Below are 18,656 nucleotides of genomic sequence, written 5' to 3' on the forward strand. Positions count from 1 at the left end.
AAGGCACACAGGTCACATTGCTTTGTGGAGAAAGAGAGACACTACTTCCAAGTTTAAGTGGCTCCTCATATGGAATGTTTTTGTCTCATAATAAGGACACTCATCACTCTGAAGAAGTGTCTCTACAACCAGGCATGACAATCTGCAAAAATAGCTCAGGTGCACCTGAACAGATGAACAGGGCCGTACATGAAGGATTCAGAAAATCAGTCACAGAGATAAAAACAGAAGCCAGACATCCCAGAACGACACTCACATTTCATTTGCTTCCCTAGAGACTAGATCCACAGCTTAACAACCCCACTGGGAACAATTCTCCTGGATCAACCTGTCTCTTCCATGAGCATGGAAAGATGCTAGCTATGCTACTGAGGCATGTGGTCACTTTCCTGCCACTGCTGAGCATGACAGAGCTAAATAAATCCCCTCTGTGATCAGAGGAGAACAGGTACAAGTAGCTCTGCAACTGCTGTGAAGAGACAGCAAGGACCAAATTCCTGTCTTAAATGCTGATTGCAGCACAGGATGAAATAAACCAAACATGCTGTCTCCATCAAGCAAATCATATGAAGGACAGGAATATCAAGACAAAAAGTCCACATTGAGACACCTGTTGCCTGAAGTTGATCAGGAATTGCATTGCTACTTACTACTCAAACTTGATACTGTTTCAGGGTAAGAAAACCATGATTCAGCCAGGCCAAACCACATGCATGAGAACTGCATCTTTGTGGAATGGCATCCTGCTTCTAGACTGAGACTTCTCATCAAAACACCCATCAGGAAAAGACTCCACTTAGATGAAAAAAAAGCCCTGGTTGAATTTCTTTGTCCCAAGTCAGGCAGCAGAAACTTGGCCCTGTCACAGCCTCCATAACACTGCCCTTGCCACTGCACTGGATCGTCTGAGCTGTAACCAATGGGGTCTTTTTGTCTCTCAGTTGTGAAAACCCCTCCAAAGAAGTTGTGTTCAGTGTAATGCAGAAGTAGACATTTTTTTATTATAGAGCATTTGTAGGGAAAGAGAACAATCTGTGTCACTGGCCATCTCTGCCAGAAAGATTTTCCTGAGGAAGAGACATGTAAAGCTTGTCATATGCTTTGTCACATCTGAATAAAGTGCTCAGTACCGTTTGCTAGAAGACAATGTGGCCTGGGGCTTCTTGGAGCCATCGTTCCTCTTCTTCACCAGCTCCTTGACAGATGGGCATTCAGCCTTCTGGTTTTCCATCCCCCACAAAGACATAGAGAAACCCCATCAATCTTTAGAGTATAAAATAGGAAATTCCCTGCTTAAAACACAAGTTAGAACCAGGATCACTGCTACCAAGGCTTAGGGAAACATTTCCTAACTTACAGATGGAAACAGCCCAGGGATTCAGTGATGCCAACTCTTTGTTTTCAATAGCCCAAGGCAGGTTATGGGTGCTACCAGACTGAGCAGCAGTCTAAAATCCCAAATTCATTAGTCTTCAGCATAAATGGGAATAATGCAAACTGGCAGGCAACAAGTGTTCGTAAACAACAGAAGCAACAGAAAAATCTGGACTCTCTGGGGGTTGGCCCATTGTGTTGGAAGGATTTGGTTCAACACTCACTCTCCCTGTGCCTGAACAAAGGCATGCTCCCTTCTGTAATGTCGATAAAAAAAATAAAATCCCCGCCCCCCCCACAAAAAAAAAAAAAAAAAAAACAAAAAAAAAAAAAAAACCCACAAAAAAAAAAAAAAAAAACCAAAGGGGTTTCCACTGGATGCTGCTGAATTCACCAAGATTTTTCCAGTTCCACAGAGCTTGACAGCAGGGCAGTATTCCCAAAAGACTGTAACTGTAGTAACTAGGATTGACTTGGCCATCTTTTGTAAATTTGGAAATTTTTAGTACTACTATTTCCAGTATCTTTTGCAAAGACTCTGTTCTCTTCAGAAGCACTATTCTCACTTAATTGCTTTACTGGGCAGAGGAGGGAGAGCATGGTGGGGCCTTACACTTAAATGTAAACCCATTTGCTCTCTTTCCCTTTCTTCTTTGTGAATGATATTGAAAATATTCCAAACCCCACTTTTTCCCTAATAACATCAATTTCTTTGTGGTCTGCAGATGAACAGGCTGAGGATTAACACCTCATTCCCAGGAGAAAAATGATTCAGTAGAAGAGGAATGAGATCAAGACAGATTGGGGATGTTTGATCTCACATTAGCAGTGGCAATACTTGCACCAAGGAGCCATTTCTACTGCCAAGCACTTACTTTCTTCTGCATTCTTGTCAGAATATCTTCCAGGTCATGGGTGGAAAGAGATCGTTCCAAAAGCATTTTAAATTTTTGATGATTGAGCAACATCTTCACCATCTCCTGTCCATAATGCCTAAGGAAGGAAGGGAGGGAGGGAGGGAGGAAAGGAAAGAAAAGTGAACAAACAAAGGAAGAGTGTGAACAGAAGAGGCTTATACCTTAAATTCATCATGTGCAATCCTTGCACAAGAAGGCATTGCCTACTCAGCAAAGAGGGAGATTTGCCTCCAGTTGATACTGCACAGTGCTGTCAGATGAACACAGGAGGCAAGAGGAGAATGTGGGGCAACAGAAAAATACCATTTCACTCTGAAACTGTGGGTGTGCTCCTGTGGGATCAAAGGATCCCAGAGAACAAGCAAAACACATCTGCTTTGTTGTCAGAGCCTATTAGCAGTGTCTTGCTGCCATTGCACAACAATTTGCCTTTCTTTAACTGGCAGGGAAGCCAGGACAAAACACCTCCTGCATCCTATTGATTATTCTATACTATATGCATGCACAGGGGCAGCTAGTTGCTCTGGTGTTCTTGGCAGCTATTAATGGGAATTTCATCATCAGAGTAAGGGGACTTTGGTGGTTTGGATTGATTTTGCCACTGGGAAACCACAGTTTTCTTCAAGAAGAAATTTGGAGGTCACTGAGCCACAGATAACAGCATTCTAGAAATCTGCAGACCAAGTTCAGAAAGACTGAATATGTTGGCTAAAGACCCCTGAAATATTTATAGGAATGTATTAAATTAATGATAAACAAATGTTTGGGATCCTTCAGTAATGAATATTAGCCAACACTTTGGCTTTGTGTTGTGCACCTAAAGACAATCAAAACTGTTGGACTGGCTCATCTGAGCTCGTTTGATCTCAGTAAAGAATCCTTCAAGCCACAGGAAGTTGGCAATGCTCATTTCTGCTGGCCAACCTCAGGTTACCCAGTACAGTCATTTGCCCAGGCAAGCCAGAGCAATGGTCACAGCACCAAGGCTGACAGAGCTCCAGAAGCCTTTGTTGGACAATGCTCTCAAGCACATGCAGTGACTCTTGGGGTCACTGCACATGGCCGGGAGATGGACTCGATGACCCTGATGGGTCCCTTCCAACTCAGCATATTCCATGCTTCTATGAGCCTTATTCACACAGTGAGGGAACTTCATATTTCCATTAGTTTCCACTCTTATGGGGTTTTACCTTTATAGCCAGGCACAAAAGGCTTTTCCTGTTTTAGGAGGTGAAATGAAGATCATTACCTTGTGTCCTGGTGACAGTCCTGAGCAAGCGTCCCTGCCACGTGTGCCAGCCTCTCAGCCCTGGCTGTGCCTGCCAGCTTTGTGACTCCAATTCTCTCCATCAGGGACAGGAGGAGCTCGGCCCCACACTTCCGCACCTGGGCGTGGCGGCTCCTGGGAAGGAGAGAGCAAACCCTGGGGCACAGGGAGAAGGAGCAGCAGCAGCACAGGCCTTGGCCAGAGCCTGCTCCCTGTCCTTGCTGGGGGAAGGAGGCCTGGCTTCTCCCTGCAACTTTAGACACCGCTAGAAGGTTCTGAACTCAGGTAAACACAAAGCTAGCATTGTACAGAAGGACTGCCTGCAAGGCAGAGGGAGGAATTCAGTCTCCCTGCACTCTCTGATACCCAGCTCCTTTCACAGTATTTACTCTGAGAAAGATTAAGGAAATAGATTACACATTAATGATTTAGAAATTAAAGACACTTCATGCTGACCCATCAGAGGGCACCCAGTACACAGAGCTGCAGCGGGATTGAGGCTCTTTCCACCCATGATCCCCAAATCTGCAGACCTTTGGAAAAAAACAAATGCAGGGAAAACATGTTGTGGGCCATGAAGTTGCAGAATATCCAGCAATGCAGCCTGTTTCTTCTGTGAGGCTTGGCAATGGATACATCTGAATGTTTTACCCTATTCCAAAGCTGAGGAAAGGAGGGACAGGCAGTTTAGCCAGGCTGTCCTGTTCTAGAGAGTGTCTCTTGGGAACTACCAGGCCCAGCACCAACATTTAAGGCAGCATGTGCTTCAACTGTCCCATGGCAGTCAGGCTGTGAAGGTGCCTTTAAAGTGATTCATCATCCCAAGGCTAACATGAAACATGAGTTTGAATAGAAAGTAGAGTTCTATGGCCAGGACAGTCATACAAGACTCCTTTTGGCAGGAGCTGCACCTGCTGTGCAGGCTGTGCCACACCCAGCAGATTGTCCTCCATGTGCTCCACGCCCCAGCAAGTACCCTCCTCCTTTCTCAAGCTAATGGCATCATGAGGAGACATGGTTTTCCCAGGGCCCCTGTGGTTAGTGCTGTGAAATACCAAACACCACTCACAGCTGCAATTGCAATTGTCCCTCTTGTCACAAAAGCACAAGGCTCTATCCTCAGCCTTTGCAGGCACTTTCACTTCCCCACCAGTCACCACAGCTAGGAAAATCTGACAGCCTGGGAGAACTCCAGGAAGCAGCAGGAAGCTGAGTCAGAGGAGCTTTCATCTGGGTATCAGGAAAATGGTTTTTCACCCAGAGGGAGGTTGGGCACTGGAACAGCCTCCCCAGGGCAGTGGTCACAGCACCAAGCCTGACAGAGTTGAAGAAACATTTGGACAACAATCTCAGGCACTTGGTGTGACCCTTGGGTTCTTCTGTGCAAGGCCAGGAGTGGACTCAATGGTCCTGATGGGCCCCTTCCAACTCCCCATATTCTAAAGTTCTGGGATTCTGAGAACTAATAGGCTGCAGGAGGGCAGAAACAGGTGACAAGAAGAGAGAAATGATGTTGATTGGAGAATGAAGTCACTGAGTTCACAGAAGATGCAGCATACAGGACCCTTCCCTCCCACCATTCCCATTCTCTGTCTCATCCCTTCTCCCTCCCACACACTAGAAGGTGAAGAATATCACTAAAAGAAGAACAACCTACTTGACTCCCATGTCCATGAGAGCAGTCATTGCTCGTGCAGGAGTCACATTCTCCACCATGATCCCCAGGGTCTGACTGGCTGCTTTCTGAACAAATTCTGGGGAGTTGGACACCATCTGCAGAAGGACCCGAGCAACCTCATCCACCTCAGAGTCCATGTTCTTCTTCAAGGTCGCAAAGAGCTCTCCCAGAGTGACAATTGCAGAGTAGGACACCTTGGAACGGAGGTTGGCCACCTGGACAAGTCATGAGGGGAAACATAAGAATCACCTTGAAAAGAAAACCAGTTGCCTGCAACAGAAGTCCCAGAAAATGACAACACATCCCACTGTGTCCAGAGGAACATCAAAGTACAGTAAGAGCAGGAGAGCACAAGCACAGAAAGGCTTTTACTCTGGCACCAATTTCTGGTCTCAGACCTGCTTACTGCAGGCCTAAAAAAAATTATTTCATTCAAGTGTTCTACTTAACTCTTCTAAAATGTTCACAGCTTTGATTTTAAGCCCTTTGACTAGAAAACTGAAGCAAGGGCTGCTTTCAAATCATAAAAGCACAAATCATAAAGATAGAAGAGTCAGGTGCTCCTGTTCAAAAAACAACACCAGCAGCTGAAGCACTCAGCCAGGAAACAGAAAACACAGGCTCAGACCCAGAGACCAATTTGCAGTGTTGAATTACAGCTTGGGCAGAGACTGGGACTCTGGCAAATAACCTCATTAGTGTCTCAGTTTCTGCATTTGCACATTGCATTATAAAGGCACCACACTCAAAGACACGTGTCAGACACCCGACCTACCAGTAAATACAGCTACATGTACCCACAGATCCTACAGATAGCTGACAGAAATTAGAAATAGAAGGTCTAAAAGCAGAAATGAAGGCAGACCCTGAGCACACATGGAGATGAACAAGCACATACCTACTCTACACACCATGTATGAAGTATGTGGGACAATTCAGAACAATGTTCTCACCTCGCTGGTAACTGCCAAGCAAACGTCATGAAGTCTACACAGCAGGACCTCTGAATGGGACCCAGCCAGGTGTTTGATGTTGTAGAGTCCCTTCTCCTTCAGCTCCCTGAAAGGCAGAAGATTGATTTTTTCTCTCCACCAAGGCAGCACCCTCTGAGATTATCAGGCTGGCAGCTCAGTCAAACAATGGGAGGTGCTTTTCAAGGAGTACTTAATTTAGTTGTGGAAAAGGTTGCCACAGGATGATATGGCTGTCAAAAGCCTACAGAAATCCAAGAGGTGAATAGAGGGGTTTCAGAGTGGCCATTTAAGCAGACAGCCTTTCTGAAATCTCTGGCACATGATGCCCCCCTGGCACTGCTTCCTAGAAGCTGTAGACCAGACCAAACTGCTGTTTCTTGTCACCTCCCTGTGCCTGTCCCTGAGACACAGTCCCACCGAGCTGTTATTGGGGCATTTTCCTTTTTTGTCAGCCCCAGCAGGCAGTTCAGCACTGAGAGTCGGCACTGGCACTCTGGAGCTGAGTTTCCCCTCTGCCATCTAGGCCTCTCTCTGTCACCCCCTCCACTCCACCTCACATATTCCCCCAAAAAGCAGCAGGATGTCCCAGAAGATTCCACCTCTGAGCAAGAACTGTTGAAACTCTGGCTTTTCCCAAAACCCCCTACCTAAAACAACCCCCACAACAGCAACGTGTTATTTAAAAGGTGCAAACAACTCTGTCTCTCAGCACTTTGTGCAGGGCCTCAGCTACAGGAAGGAATGTGAGGCATCAGGGCTGCAGCACAGGGCTGGCGACTGATCCCACTGGCACCCCTGAGCATTATCTGGACCCCCACACCTGCAGAAGCTCTCTGCACCTCACAGGGCACCCATGAGAAAGGACAAAACAAAGGTTACTGCACAAGGAGATGCATTGTGGCAGATTTTTCATGCTCATCCCAGTGTGAATGGAGTCCTTACCCCTGTGTGAATGAAGTATCTACCGGGGAGTGATCAAAAGGACATTAAAAAGAAAACCAATATCACCTAACATTTGTAGGGTTATCACCTCTGGGCCTCCTTCTGCCTGTGTATAATTTTGGGACACATGGTGAGTATTGACAAAACATCTCAGGCCCATATGAAGCAGTGAGAAGGAAAAAGTTGAATTCCAAAAGTGCAAGATTCCTAGAGGATTTCATTTCTTTTTCCTTCTCTTCTGCCATGAGCCCTTCAGGAGTAATGAGAGGCTGAGGGACTGGACAGCACAACTCCCTGGAGGAACTCCCTGGACCTGCTTCTGGGACTCCCATGCAGGAGGTCACAGGGAGACGCTGTCACCTGCCATTGCTGTCAGCAGTGGGGGCAGAGAGGAATCTTACTCAGTCCCACTGGGCCAGTGGCCCAAGGCACCCAAATCTCTACACTCAAAACTTCTGCCATCCCCTCAAGGTTTCCTTTGCAGCTCCATGGAGCAACAGGCAAAGCAAGGAAACAGCACGGAGCTGCTGCAGCTGGAGCAGTGCTGCAGAGCAAGGCCAAGAAAAGGCTGCTCTCAAATCTTTATCCTCTCACTGCTCTGGTTTCACGAGTGCCCTTTGTCCACTCTGGGCTCTCGGGGGCTCAGAGGTACTAGCAAGACATGATTCTAACCTACGTTAATGCCAAGAGGGACACAGAGTGAACAAGGCCTTTCTTACCAGTCATCGCTGCTGAGCAAGGAGAGTGCCTCCAGCAAGGAGTGCTGTGGGTCTGGAGAGGCTCTGTCCTTCTGCCCATGCCCACGGAGCGGCTCCTCTCGGCGCTGGGCACCAGTGGCCGTCTGCGAGGTCACTGCAAGGAGAGGGTCGGCCATGGGCGCTGCGGCCCGGGCAAGGCACCCCGCCATGGAGCGGCCTGCAGCCCCATCTCCCAGCCAGGGTTCCCTGTGGTGCCAGCTGGCACTGGCTCAGAGACTTCCCTGCTCTCTGGCTCCTGGGGCTCCTTGCTTTCTCCCAGCCCCCCAGCTGGGCACAGCTCGAGGCTAAACCTGACAATTGCCCCGCAGCCCCAGCTCCCCAGGGCCACAGGTGCCACGGCCAGCGGCAGGTTCCTGTGCCCGCAGAGCTCCCGCTCCCTGCCAGACAGTGCTGAGCAGCAGCACTCGCTGCCCAGGAGGGAACCCCTCAGTGCCCCTCTTGTCTCAGCACCCTGATTTCCCCAGCCCTGAGGACAGGGGCCCTCTGCAGCTCCCTGAGGAGAAACCTGCAGCTGCCTGGAGACAGCACCAAGCCAAGCCTGAACAGGCCAGCCCTGCTGGGCCCGGCTCAATCCTCACGGAGCAGCTACCAGGGAACAGCCATACCTGACCCTTCCCACCTGACAGCGCCTCTGTTCCCACGGACTGCAAATATTCTAGACAGCAGGCAGCTGAGTGCACATACATTTTAGTATCCCTACTATTGGGAAGGGAGTACTTTATGGATGTTGTTCTTTCCAAACATCATCAATCTGTACACTTTCAGAGGTGCACACTGCCTGTATTTCAAAGATGCTGAGGTGAAATTGGTCATCTAATGGATGTGTTTGCAAACTCAGTAGGTTCTAAGCTTTCTCTTGTGGAAAAATGTAATTTCCAGACTAGACAGTTGATTAAAAAGGTTTCCAAATGCATTCTGAGGATAAAAATATGCAAATACAGATCCACATTGTTGGCAGACACACTCTCTTGTTGATCAGTTGACCTGGGTTTGCCTTAATTAAATTTTATGGTAAGGAAAAAAACTTACAGGGTATGAAGAAAATCAGATGATAAATGCATTTCTTATGAAACCCATTTGTCATCAAAAGCACTGTCAATCAAAAATTTCATGTTGTGCACTAAAAAGCTCATTTTCTAATGTGTAGATGAAAATATTTCAGCTGTCTACAATGATGGAGTATAAATATTGCACAGAATCTTGATGAACTGTCCTAGACTTTATAGGGTTTTTGTGCTACCTTGCATATTCTCACCAAGTATGGAGGAACCATAACAAGAAAAATATTCAGACAGGAGCTAATCTGGGTGTCCCTGAGGTACCCCAGCCACTGACACCAGTGATGTTACTGCAGAAGTATGTAGGCATACACATCTGGATTCAGTATGAATGGAGAGCCACCTCAGGCTAGTTCTGGTCAATTCTGGGCATGGAAGCAGCATCACTAGAAAAGAGCATTGAAGTATCACTCCTAGCTGCCATCTTCTTATCTCACCCTGCTTGGGATCACAGCACAGGCAGGGTGCCCACAAAGGAGAGACAGGAGCCACTAGGGACTGTCTGCTGTGTATTTCCTGCAGGCAGCAAACAGCCTGGGAGCAGCAGGCAGTCCCTCCTGGTGTCATCGGCTGCACACGGCTGCTGTATTTGCTGGGTGACACAGGAGGCACTGCTTGTTCCCTCTTGGCACTGCAGACTGTGGGATGGCAGCAACGAGGAGCCTTCAGGCACTTCTGGGAGCAGCAGCAGCACGACTGCACCAAGCTGCTGACTGCCCTGCAGAGACAGCCCTTGCTGGGATAGCAGACAAGCTGGCTGCAGAACTGGACAGCAGCACAGGCAGAGGGCCAGATGGTGAGTGAACAACTGATGGTGGTGGTTCTCGCAGGTGCACGGTGAGCACACCCTGGCAGACTGCCCTGCCGCTCACCCTGCAGCCACCAGTGCTGCCTCCTGGCACCAGTGCTGTAGTTTGGACTATCAGGATGGGCAAAAGCCAGAGCTCAGGCCTTTACACTACTTGATTCAGCTCAACTTTCCAACAGAGCTCTAAGAACCACTGCTCCAGCACTCCCAAGCTGGAGTAACTCAAAAGTAGATTTGCTGTTCGTTCTCAGGACAGACTATGGACCCAAGATCCCAGCTGTGCTGGCTGAGGCAGGAGGCAGTTTGTACTCCTTGTGCAAGGGAAACCCTGTGTGGAGAAAGCTGCCATGGAGCAGGCTTACCTGAGGAGCTGCGTGGGAAGCTGCCATCCCCATGGATGATGGGCCTATTGGGCAGTAAGGACACATTGTCCTGCTTCTTCAAGACCTTCTTCTTCAAGGCACTACCAGGCTGTTTTCTCTGCACTCTAGAACCTGTGCCATCAACAGGTGGGAGGCTAAAGCCTGCAGGGACCAAAGAGGAGCTTCTAAGTGCAAGGCACTAGATAAGGTAATGATGGAAAGGGCGAGAAAACTTGCCAGAGCTGGGTAACATCTCTTTGTTATCCCAAAGAACTTCACATATAACAATGGCACACTAATATGGGAAAAAGAATCACAGATTCCTAGAAGAGTTTGGGTTGGAAGGCACCTTTAGGCACCATCTAGTCCAACCCCTGTGAGCAGGGACATCTTCATCCTGATCCGGTTCCCCAGGGCCCCATGTAAGCTGGCCTTGAACACCTTCAAGGATGGACCAACAACAGCTTCTCTGGGCAAACCCTTCCAGCTTTTAATCCCCTTCCTTTAAAAAAATATCTCTAATATCTACTTTAAATCTACTCTCTTCTAGCTTCAAACCAAATTGCAGTAATGCTTCCCCTAAGAAACAAGGAAACCCAGTACTGCTTTGTTTTTGTTTTCCTGTTCCAGAGGCTGGCAGGGGAAGTTACCAGAGAAAGTGCAGATAACCTTGCGTGCTGCCCTGGGGCTGAGTGCTGCCTCCTGAGGGCCCTGCTGCCGCCCTTGGGCAGTGCTCACAGCCCTGCAGGCAGAGCCCCTCGGCCGGGATTCAGTCGGGAACGCTGCTTGCTCCCGGGGCTACAGCAGAAGCACTGCCTGGGGGCTTCAGCACAGCTCTACAGCACCAGCTCCTCAGCAGGGAGTGGCAGGAGAAGGATCTCTGTTGTTTTCATTAGAAGGAATGGAACTTTGTTTCTTCTAGGTGGAACCCTGGCTGAAAAGCATTCTTTTGGACTCACCTTGCCTGGAGGCTGCTCTCCAGGAGAGAGTCTGAAGCTCTAGTGTGCTTTGCAAGACAGAATTTTCTACTCTGAAAGACTTTCGAGGTGAAGGGGGGAAACTGATATTCTGTTACTGACTCACTGAGGCCATGGGCAAGACACTTCATGCCCCTGTATTTTTCTTTCAGAAACAGAATTAAATCCCAAGCAAGCTTCCACTCAAATGCAAGTGGAACAGTCCCCCAGTCTGACTGCAACACTGCAAAGGGCAAGCAAGTGGTCAAAAAGGACCACCACAAGTGTAGCCACCACTTACTTGCTTCAGCTTCATCCCCGGGCTCAACTGTCTCCAGAATGGGCTGCAAGGATGTTTTCCTTTGCCTCCTTTTCTTCATCTCTCTCTCCAAAAGCTCTGCATCCTTCCGCTCTAAGTTCTTTTGAGCCAACATGCACAATGCAGCACGGATCTAGGTGCAATGGAAATGCATCATAGACTGTAAGGAGAGACACACAAACCAGACACATCTCCTCAGGAACACAGAGTACAGAGTCCACAGAGTGCCATAGGTTTCAATGCAGCTCCATAGACATTCCAAAAGTTTCAGAGGAATGTCTCCCGTCCTCACCTTGGCAATTACACACAACCAGGTGGAACATTTCTGTGCCACAACCTTACACTGCTCCAACTGCAGCCTATGTCAGGAAGCCCTGCTTGAAGCATGAAGGTCATAGGAGTGCTCCAAGACAGAGGAAGAGCTGACACGGCCAGTGAGCAGGCAGTACAGTTCCTATGGGCCATGGCAGGAGAATAAAAACAATGTGCAATATCCAGCAAGGAGGGGTAATTAGCTGTTGCTTAACACTCATGGCCAGGAATTGCAGCTGTTTCTCACTTCCTGGCTTCTGAAGGACTCAGCTCTAAAGGACTCTGAAGGACTTGGTCTCTGACATCAGGAGACCAAAATGCGGAGTCATATGAAAACAAGCTGCAGAAACACTGCTGTTAATGAGCAGAAAACTTGAGAATGAGAGGGCTGTGACATACAGCCAGAAAGGTAACCAGGAAAAAATCAAACTCTCCCATTTTCTTTTGCAGCCTTGCTTACACACAACATTAGAATCTTTGCTTCTCTGCTTCCGAGGATGCACTTTGCTTACATTCACTGATGTGTAGCTTATTCTGTCATTCAGAACTTCTCTAAAACAGCCTTTGCACATAAAGAATGCTTCTGACATGACCTTAGCACCATCTCCAAACCAGGCACCTTGACACCACTGGAAACAGCCAAGCAATTGCTCTCTAGTTGTCAAATATATTCCCAAGAGAATCCACATTGCCCAGGAGAGGATGATTATGATTTTTAGTGACATTTTGGGCCAAGCACTAAACCGCCACTGGAAAGGAATTCTGCTCATCCCTGTCCTTCTCCCTTACCTTTCCAAAACCTTCCCTCAGGTCTGTGTCACGCATAAGACCAGGATCAGTGTGATGATCCATCTCCTTGGCCTGGCTCAGTGAGAGGCCTGGAAATGAAAGCAAAGGTTCATGTAAATCTCTGGCAGATGTCAAGCCCCCAAAACCACAATGCTGGACAACAGGCAAGACAGGTTCCAGATTGCAGAGCCCTCAGAAGACACAGAGACTGTGACTGAGAGCAGCAAGGTACAATGCCTAGAGCCTCTCCCAAGAGATGGACTACTGGCAGCACACATGACATTACTCTGCTGGCCAGCAGACTGAAACCTGCTGCATGATGAAGGCCCCAGCCCCTGGATGCTGGAGAGCCTCTGTGTCTGACAGAGATGGGCAGAGATGGAGATTGCTCTTGACAGCAATTCTTATCTGCTCTTATTCATGCTGATATTAGTAAGCATCTTCTTTTGGTTCCTAAAAGTCCCAGGTTCTAATACCTGGATGCATTTAGAGCAACATTTTCTTCTCTTTGTTGGAATATTTTAGAGGACATGCAAAGAAAAACTTAGCATTGCAGGAGTGTTGCCCAAACATGAACTGTGTTCTTGGCACCAGATAATTCATTTTCCCCGAGGGTTTCCTTCTGAACTGTATGAGACTGGGCCAATTTTGGGCCAGCCTGATTAAAGGCTGATTTTCTAATTGCAAGAAGAACAATGGAGCTCATTCTGAAATACTCTCCAACAGAGCTGTTAGAGCTAAGAGAACTAATTCTTTACATGGCTTCACAGAGGGTAAATTCATACAGCAGCCAAGCAGTTTGAGAGGAATCCCTGTCATAAAATGGGATTCCTTCACCCTGTAGAATGCTTCAGTCAGTAATAAAAGTGGGCCAGCTAAGGATTAATGATATAGGTCATTTCTAGTCCAGAATGAGTCCAGAAAAAAATGTCACCTTCCTTACTGAGCAATACTTCTCCCTAGCTGCATTAAGCATTCCAGCTGCACATCAGCAATTAAGGAGTCATTCCAAAGGGGCTGTACCCAGGATTTGCCAGAACTAACCCGGAGCAAAGGGACCAGGTCATCTGATCTCTTCTTCTGCATCAGCAGAATTATTTCTTCAAGTCTCATCTGTCCCATCATGACACAGCCAGAGATGGCAGAGGAACAACAACAGTGTCATTGGGGCTTTCAACTTGAAAGCATTGGCTGAGCCAGATGCACCAGAGACCGCATTTTGTCTGGCACAATTCCACTTGTCAGGGATCAGGCAAGGCAGGGAGGGAGGACAAGGCAGAAGGCATCTCCTCCCCCAGCCTCAGCCTGCAACACTGACACAGGCAGAGAGCCAGGGAAGAGATTTGTCATGATGAACCTGCCATAGGTGGCTTTGGGCTTGTGCTGTCACAGGATGACAAACTCAGACCCTGCATAGGATGCATCCATTTGGAAGGCTCCTTCTCCCTGACAGGAAAATTTATAGGGACATTCTGTCAGAGGAGGTTTCTCTATTTCTGCCAATACAAAACCAGGCAATGTCCATTAATGTCCATCCCGTCTCAAAGGGTTCAGCTCAGAAAGTGCCCCAAGGAAAGGTTTTCTGCTACAAAAGCAGGAGGAAGAAGTGGGAACATTTCTCATTTTGTGCTAAATGCCTTGTTTTCCTTACTAATTGTGACATTAGGAAGGCTGCAGGGAGATAAAAGGCATGTGCAGAATGGAGAGGAATATTTCCTTTTCCTGCACTGCATTTCCAGGGCCACGAGGTACTACTCCAGCTCCTGCCACTCAACACTTCAGACTGCAGGAATTTTCACTGCACTGCCAGAGAATACTCCCAGTGACTAGACTCTGGGAGAGTCCACTGAGCCCATCAAAAAACTGAAATGCATTTAAAGAAATTTTTAAAAGAATGCGTTTTAATCAAGCTTTGCAAATGTCAGCTCTGAGTCAAGACCAAAATGGTCATTTTAGGACAGACATGCCCTGTACCTACCTGCATGTTCAGAGTTTTCCTCCTTGCTTCTGCTGCTGGATCTTGGCCTGCAGAAAATGGAGGACAATGAACATGTGAGGAGGTAGAAAGAGAAAGGAGGGAATGGCTGTACCATGAAAGGAGGAAAACCGCCGGAGCATGGGCACTCTGATGAATGAGGAAATGCAGCACAGAAACACACCAGGATGCAAAGCTGATTCATTGTCCTTAAGCTTTCCATTGCAGGAGTCACAGAGAGCTGGCCAAGCTCTGTGTGAAACAATAGCCAAGTCCAGCAGAGGACTCATCTTGAGGTGCTTTGAAGCCCTGCCTCCTCTTCCCCACCACCACCTCTGCTCTTGGCACATTGGTGCTGGCTTTGACATTGTGCTGGGTCATCATAGATCGGCAAAATGCCTAAATACATGGGACACCTGGCTGTGCAAAATAACCACACTTTGGGATGGGAACACAGAGATGAACAGCACACTGCAGCAGCAGCAGACACCTTGGCTTACCTCATCTCCTGGGACTCCTGGAATTCCAGCTGCGGAGAGCTTTGCAGAGAGCCCGCAGCACTGCCAAGAGAGGGACTTACTGCCTTGCCTATGGGGGGGATCAGAGGTGGTCCCAATGACCCCTTCTTCATATCCCCTCCACTGGAATACAGCAAGGAAGCCTGCAAAGAGTAGAACACAGTGCTCAGATCAAGCATGCAGCCTTGTCCCCATTCATGCCTCAAGACATTTAGATGTGCATTTAACTGTGACCTGGCAGGAAAAGACAAGGCAAACTGATGGAGCAGCTTGGCCTAGGATGGGGAATGTTGACCTAGGAAAGGGAAGTGGTGAGGGAGATCCCAGGGCACACATTTTGCACCTCTCCCCTTGTGCTCAGTTTTCTACATTCCCAGCTGGAATTCACATATTTGACATCAAAATGTTCTGAGGTGCCACTGCCTCCACCTGGAGTATAGGGTGTCATGGGAATGGGTTTAGATCACTATTCTCCCCCTGTCCCTAAGGTACCTCACAGCCAGTGCTGATCTCCAGTCATGTCCCCACAAAGCCATTCTGCAGGAGGCCAAAACCTGCTCTTCTCAAGCCCCTCATTTCTTCTGCTGCTGCCCTTCCCTCCTACACTTCCCCAGCAGCCTTTGAGCCCAGACGCTGCTGCTGAGCTCTCGGGATGCTCGCTGCTCTCCAGCCCCCACACATCCACCATCTCAGCCTCACTGGCTTTCAGGATGTTCAGCAGAGCTCCCTGCCCTGCTGCTCTCTGCAAGGTCTCTGCCTGCCCAAGTTCCTCCAGGGCCCCCATGCCATGGCCAGGAATGGGAATGGAGGCAGCAGGGGCAGATGCACACTCTTTGTTTGTATCCCATCATTTCTGGGCCAGCTAAAGAACCAAATCAGGACCTGTTCAACTTCAGTGAGAGGGTCACTTCCTCTCACGGAGACACTGGGCCCTTTCTCAGCAAGGCTGAAATCAAGTATCCAAGCCTTTGATTGGACATTTTGTCTACCAAAACTCTTGTTCATCTGCCTCCTCTGCACCCCATGGCAAACCCAAAACAACTGCAGCTCCTGGCCCTGCTGCCAAGGCAATTGTGTGCCTGGGCTCTGGGCTGCTCTCCCCATGGCCACTTCCCACCCCTTCCCTCTGGACAAAGCCATGCCACAGCACACAGCTGCGCAGAAGCTGATGATGTCTAGAAATAGCAGCAGAGACAACTGTGCAGAGGGCATGGCTGTACAAGTCAAAAGCTGAGACAACCTGGAACTGACTTTGCAGGACTGCCTGCTCCAGCAAAGACCTTTTTCCATCCCAACCAGACACAGCTGACAAAAAACACCACCAAGACATAGACATGGCTCACAGATACCCAGAGGTTACTAAATCTAGAAGGACAGCTTGTCCAGATTGGACAACTTTAGCTGCTCAACTTTAGCTGCTGCTGGTGTTTTCTCAGCCATGAGACAGAGGAGGAACCACAACAGAGCCCAGAAACCATTCAAAGACCTCTCCTGTTATTGACACATGCTGAGGATATGAAGTCTGCACTCCACAGCCACTGCAGAGACAGCCTGAAGCACAGTGTCCAGCTGAGCTCTTCTTTGGCTCAGCTGCTTCCCTGAGGTCACACCACAGGAAAAGATCTCCAATCTCTGCCTCCAGCACATAAACTGAAAATCTACTGCACAGGACGTAGTTTGGTCTCCTTACCTTATAACATTTTTCTTCTGAACTCTGCTCCTGGTGTTTTCTACTGTCATTATCATAGCCAGTGCCACTTTGCTTGTTCTCTTTCTCCATGCTGTACATTTTATTATTGTTAGAAGAAGGAGAGCTGATCCTGATGGGAGGCAATGGCTTTGAGGGAAGGAGCGAAGAGGGACATGGCCGGAAAGACTTGGAGAAAATGAACCTAGTCACGCCTGCAAAGTGGAGGAATTTTCACTGCACCACCAGAGAACACTCCCAGTGACTGGGCTCTGGGAGAGTCCACTGAGCCCATCAAAAAACTGAAATGCATTTAAAGAAATTTTTAAAAGAATGGGTTTTAACCAAGCATTCCAAATGTCACCTCTGAGTCAAGACCAGAATGGTCTTTTTAGGACAGACATGCCCTGTACCTACCTGCATGTTCAGAGTTCTCCTCCTTGCTTCTGCTGCTGCATCCTGACCTGGAGAAAATGGAGGACAATGAACACGTGAGGAGGTAGAAAGAGAAGGGAGGGAATGGCTGTATCATGAAAGGATGTAAACATTCTTAGCATGGGCACTCTGATGAATGAGGAAATGCAGCACAGAAACACACCAGGATGCAAAGCTGATTAATTTTCCTTAAGCTTTCCATTGCGGGAGTCACAGAGAGCTGGCCAAGCTCTCTGTGAAACAATAGCCAAGTCCAGCAGAGGACTCATCTTGAGGTGCTTTGAAGCCCTGCCTCCTCTTCCTCACCACCATCAGTCATTCCTCAACTGTCATCCTAACTCCCCAATTCTGCTGTCTCTCCTTTTGGAGCCAAGTGGCTCCTACAGCCACACTGAAGCAGCAAGAGCTGCTCAGCTGAGACACGAGACTGTATGGAGGGCAACTACTTTTGTACAGATGCCAAAGCTTGACTTTGCCTGCTCGTGCCTTAACCTGGTGACAGTCTCATGCTACATGTGGTCAGAGCACTGCTGTCTCCGAGAATGCTATGACACCTCCTGGCTCTTTCAAGAACAAAAAGGCTTTTTCCAACTCAGCTGCTAGGGGAGTATATTCAGATTGCACTTTAAAAGCCCTCCCAAAGATTTCCAATTCAAATGATACTTCTGTGTCTCCTTCTTTATTGTTATCACTCGGATAAGCTTGACAGCTACATTTTCTCTCCCATATCCAAGGCAATATCTTTCCATCAGGTACGGTCCTGTAACTCTTGTCTACCACCTTGCCCGCTTTGATCTTAAGCCCAGATCAAAATATTAAACATTGATCAGATTATACATCTATACCCCAAAACTTCTCTGGCATCTCATTTCACAGTGGAGGCCCAGGCACAGAGAAAATATTCCTGATGTTTACAGAAGCAGCACCTGAATTTGCAGACCCCTCTCCAGTAGCCAGTATTGGCCCATACATAATCTCATGGGTGCAGAAGTTAGCAGTCAAGAATGACAGCATTCAAATATCTGCAGGACCCAGACCCAAGCAATTCACTTCCCAAAAAAGAGCACAACCATTACAAAGGGAATCAATAGCCAAGTCCAGCAGAGGACCAATCCTGAGGTGCTTTGAAGCCCTGCCTCCTCTTCCCCACCACCACCTCTGCTCTTGGCACATTGGTGCTGGCTTTGACATTGTGCTGGGTCATCATAGATCGGCAAAATGGGGAATACACAGAGGTTTGCCTAAATACATGGGACACCTGGCTGTGCAAAATAACCACACTTTGGGATGGGAACACAGAGATGAACAGCACACTGTAGCAGCAGCAGACACCTTGGCTTACCTCATCTCCTGGGACTCCTGGGATTCCAGCTGCGGAGAGCTTTGCAGAGAGCCCACAGCACTGCCAAGAGAGGGACTTACTGCCTTGCCTATGGGGGGGATCAGAGGTGGTCCCAATGACCCCTTCTTCATATCCCCTCCACTGGAATACAGCAAGGAAGCCTGCAAAGAGTAGAACACAGTGCT

At 48.2% G+C, this 18,656-nt stretch overlaps 2 protein-coding genes across 2 annotated transcripts in view; one reads left to right on the forward strand and one right to left on the reverse strand.

Moving 5' to 3' along the window:
- LOC135287768 (zinc finger protein OZF-like) overlaps positions 1 to 18,656 on the forward strand; it is a 218,462-nt gene that overhangs the window by 156,470 nt on the left and 43,336 nt on the right. The gene's annotated exons all lie outside the window — the stretch shown is intronic.
- On the reverse strand, positions 5,012 to 16,787 carry LOC135287762 (TOG array regulator of axonemal microtubules protein 2-like). Its single transcript, XM_064400980.1, has 9 exons — positions 16,698 to 16,787; positions 14,990 to 15,150; positions 14,493 to 14,539; positions 12,515 to 12,603; positions 11,396 to 11,546; positions 10,139 to 10,300; positions 7,872 to 8,004; positions 6,190 to 6,295; positions 5,012 to 5,451 (listed from the first exon to the last, which is right to left on the reverse strand). The coding sequence occupies exons 1-9, from the start codon at positions 16,785 to 16,787 to the stop codon at positions 5,212 to 5,214; spliced, it is 1,179 nt and encodes a 392-aa protein (XP_064257050.1). The 3' UTR covers positions 5,012 to 5,211.

Source organism: Passer domesticus, chromosome 31, assembly GCF_036417665.1.
Source record: "Passer domesticus isolate bPasDom1 chromosome 31, bPasDom1.hap1, whole genome shotgun sequence".
Taxonomy (NCBI): Eukaryota; Metazoa; Chordata; class Aves; order Passeriformes; family Passeridae; genus Passer; species Passer domesticus.

Bases quoted from the DNA above. Each gene is read 5' to 3' on its own strand.
- LOC135287762 (XM_064400980.1), bottom strand. From the start codon at position 16,787: ATGGAGAAAGAGAACAAGCAAAGTGGCACTGGCTATGATAATGACAGT. The intron at 11,547-12,514 runs GTAAGGGAGAAG...CATTGCACCTAG, and splicing joins TGAGGGAAGGTTTTGGAAAG to ATCCGTGCTGCATTGTGCAT. The intron at 10,301-11,395 runs GTAAGTGGTGGC...TGGTCCCTGCAG, and splicing joins CGGGGATGAAGCTGAAGCAA to GCTTTAGCCTCCCACCTGTT.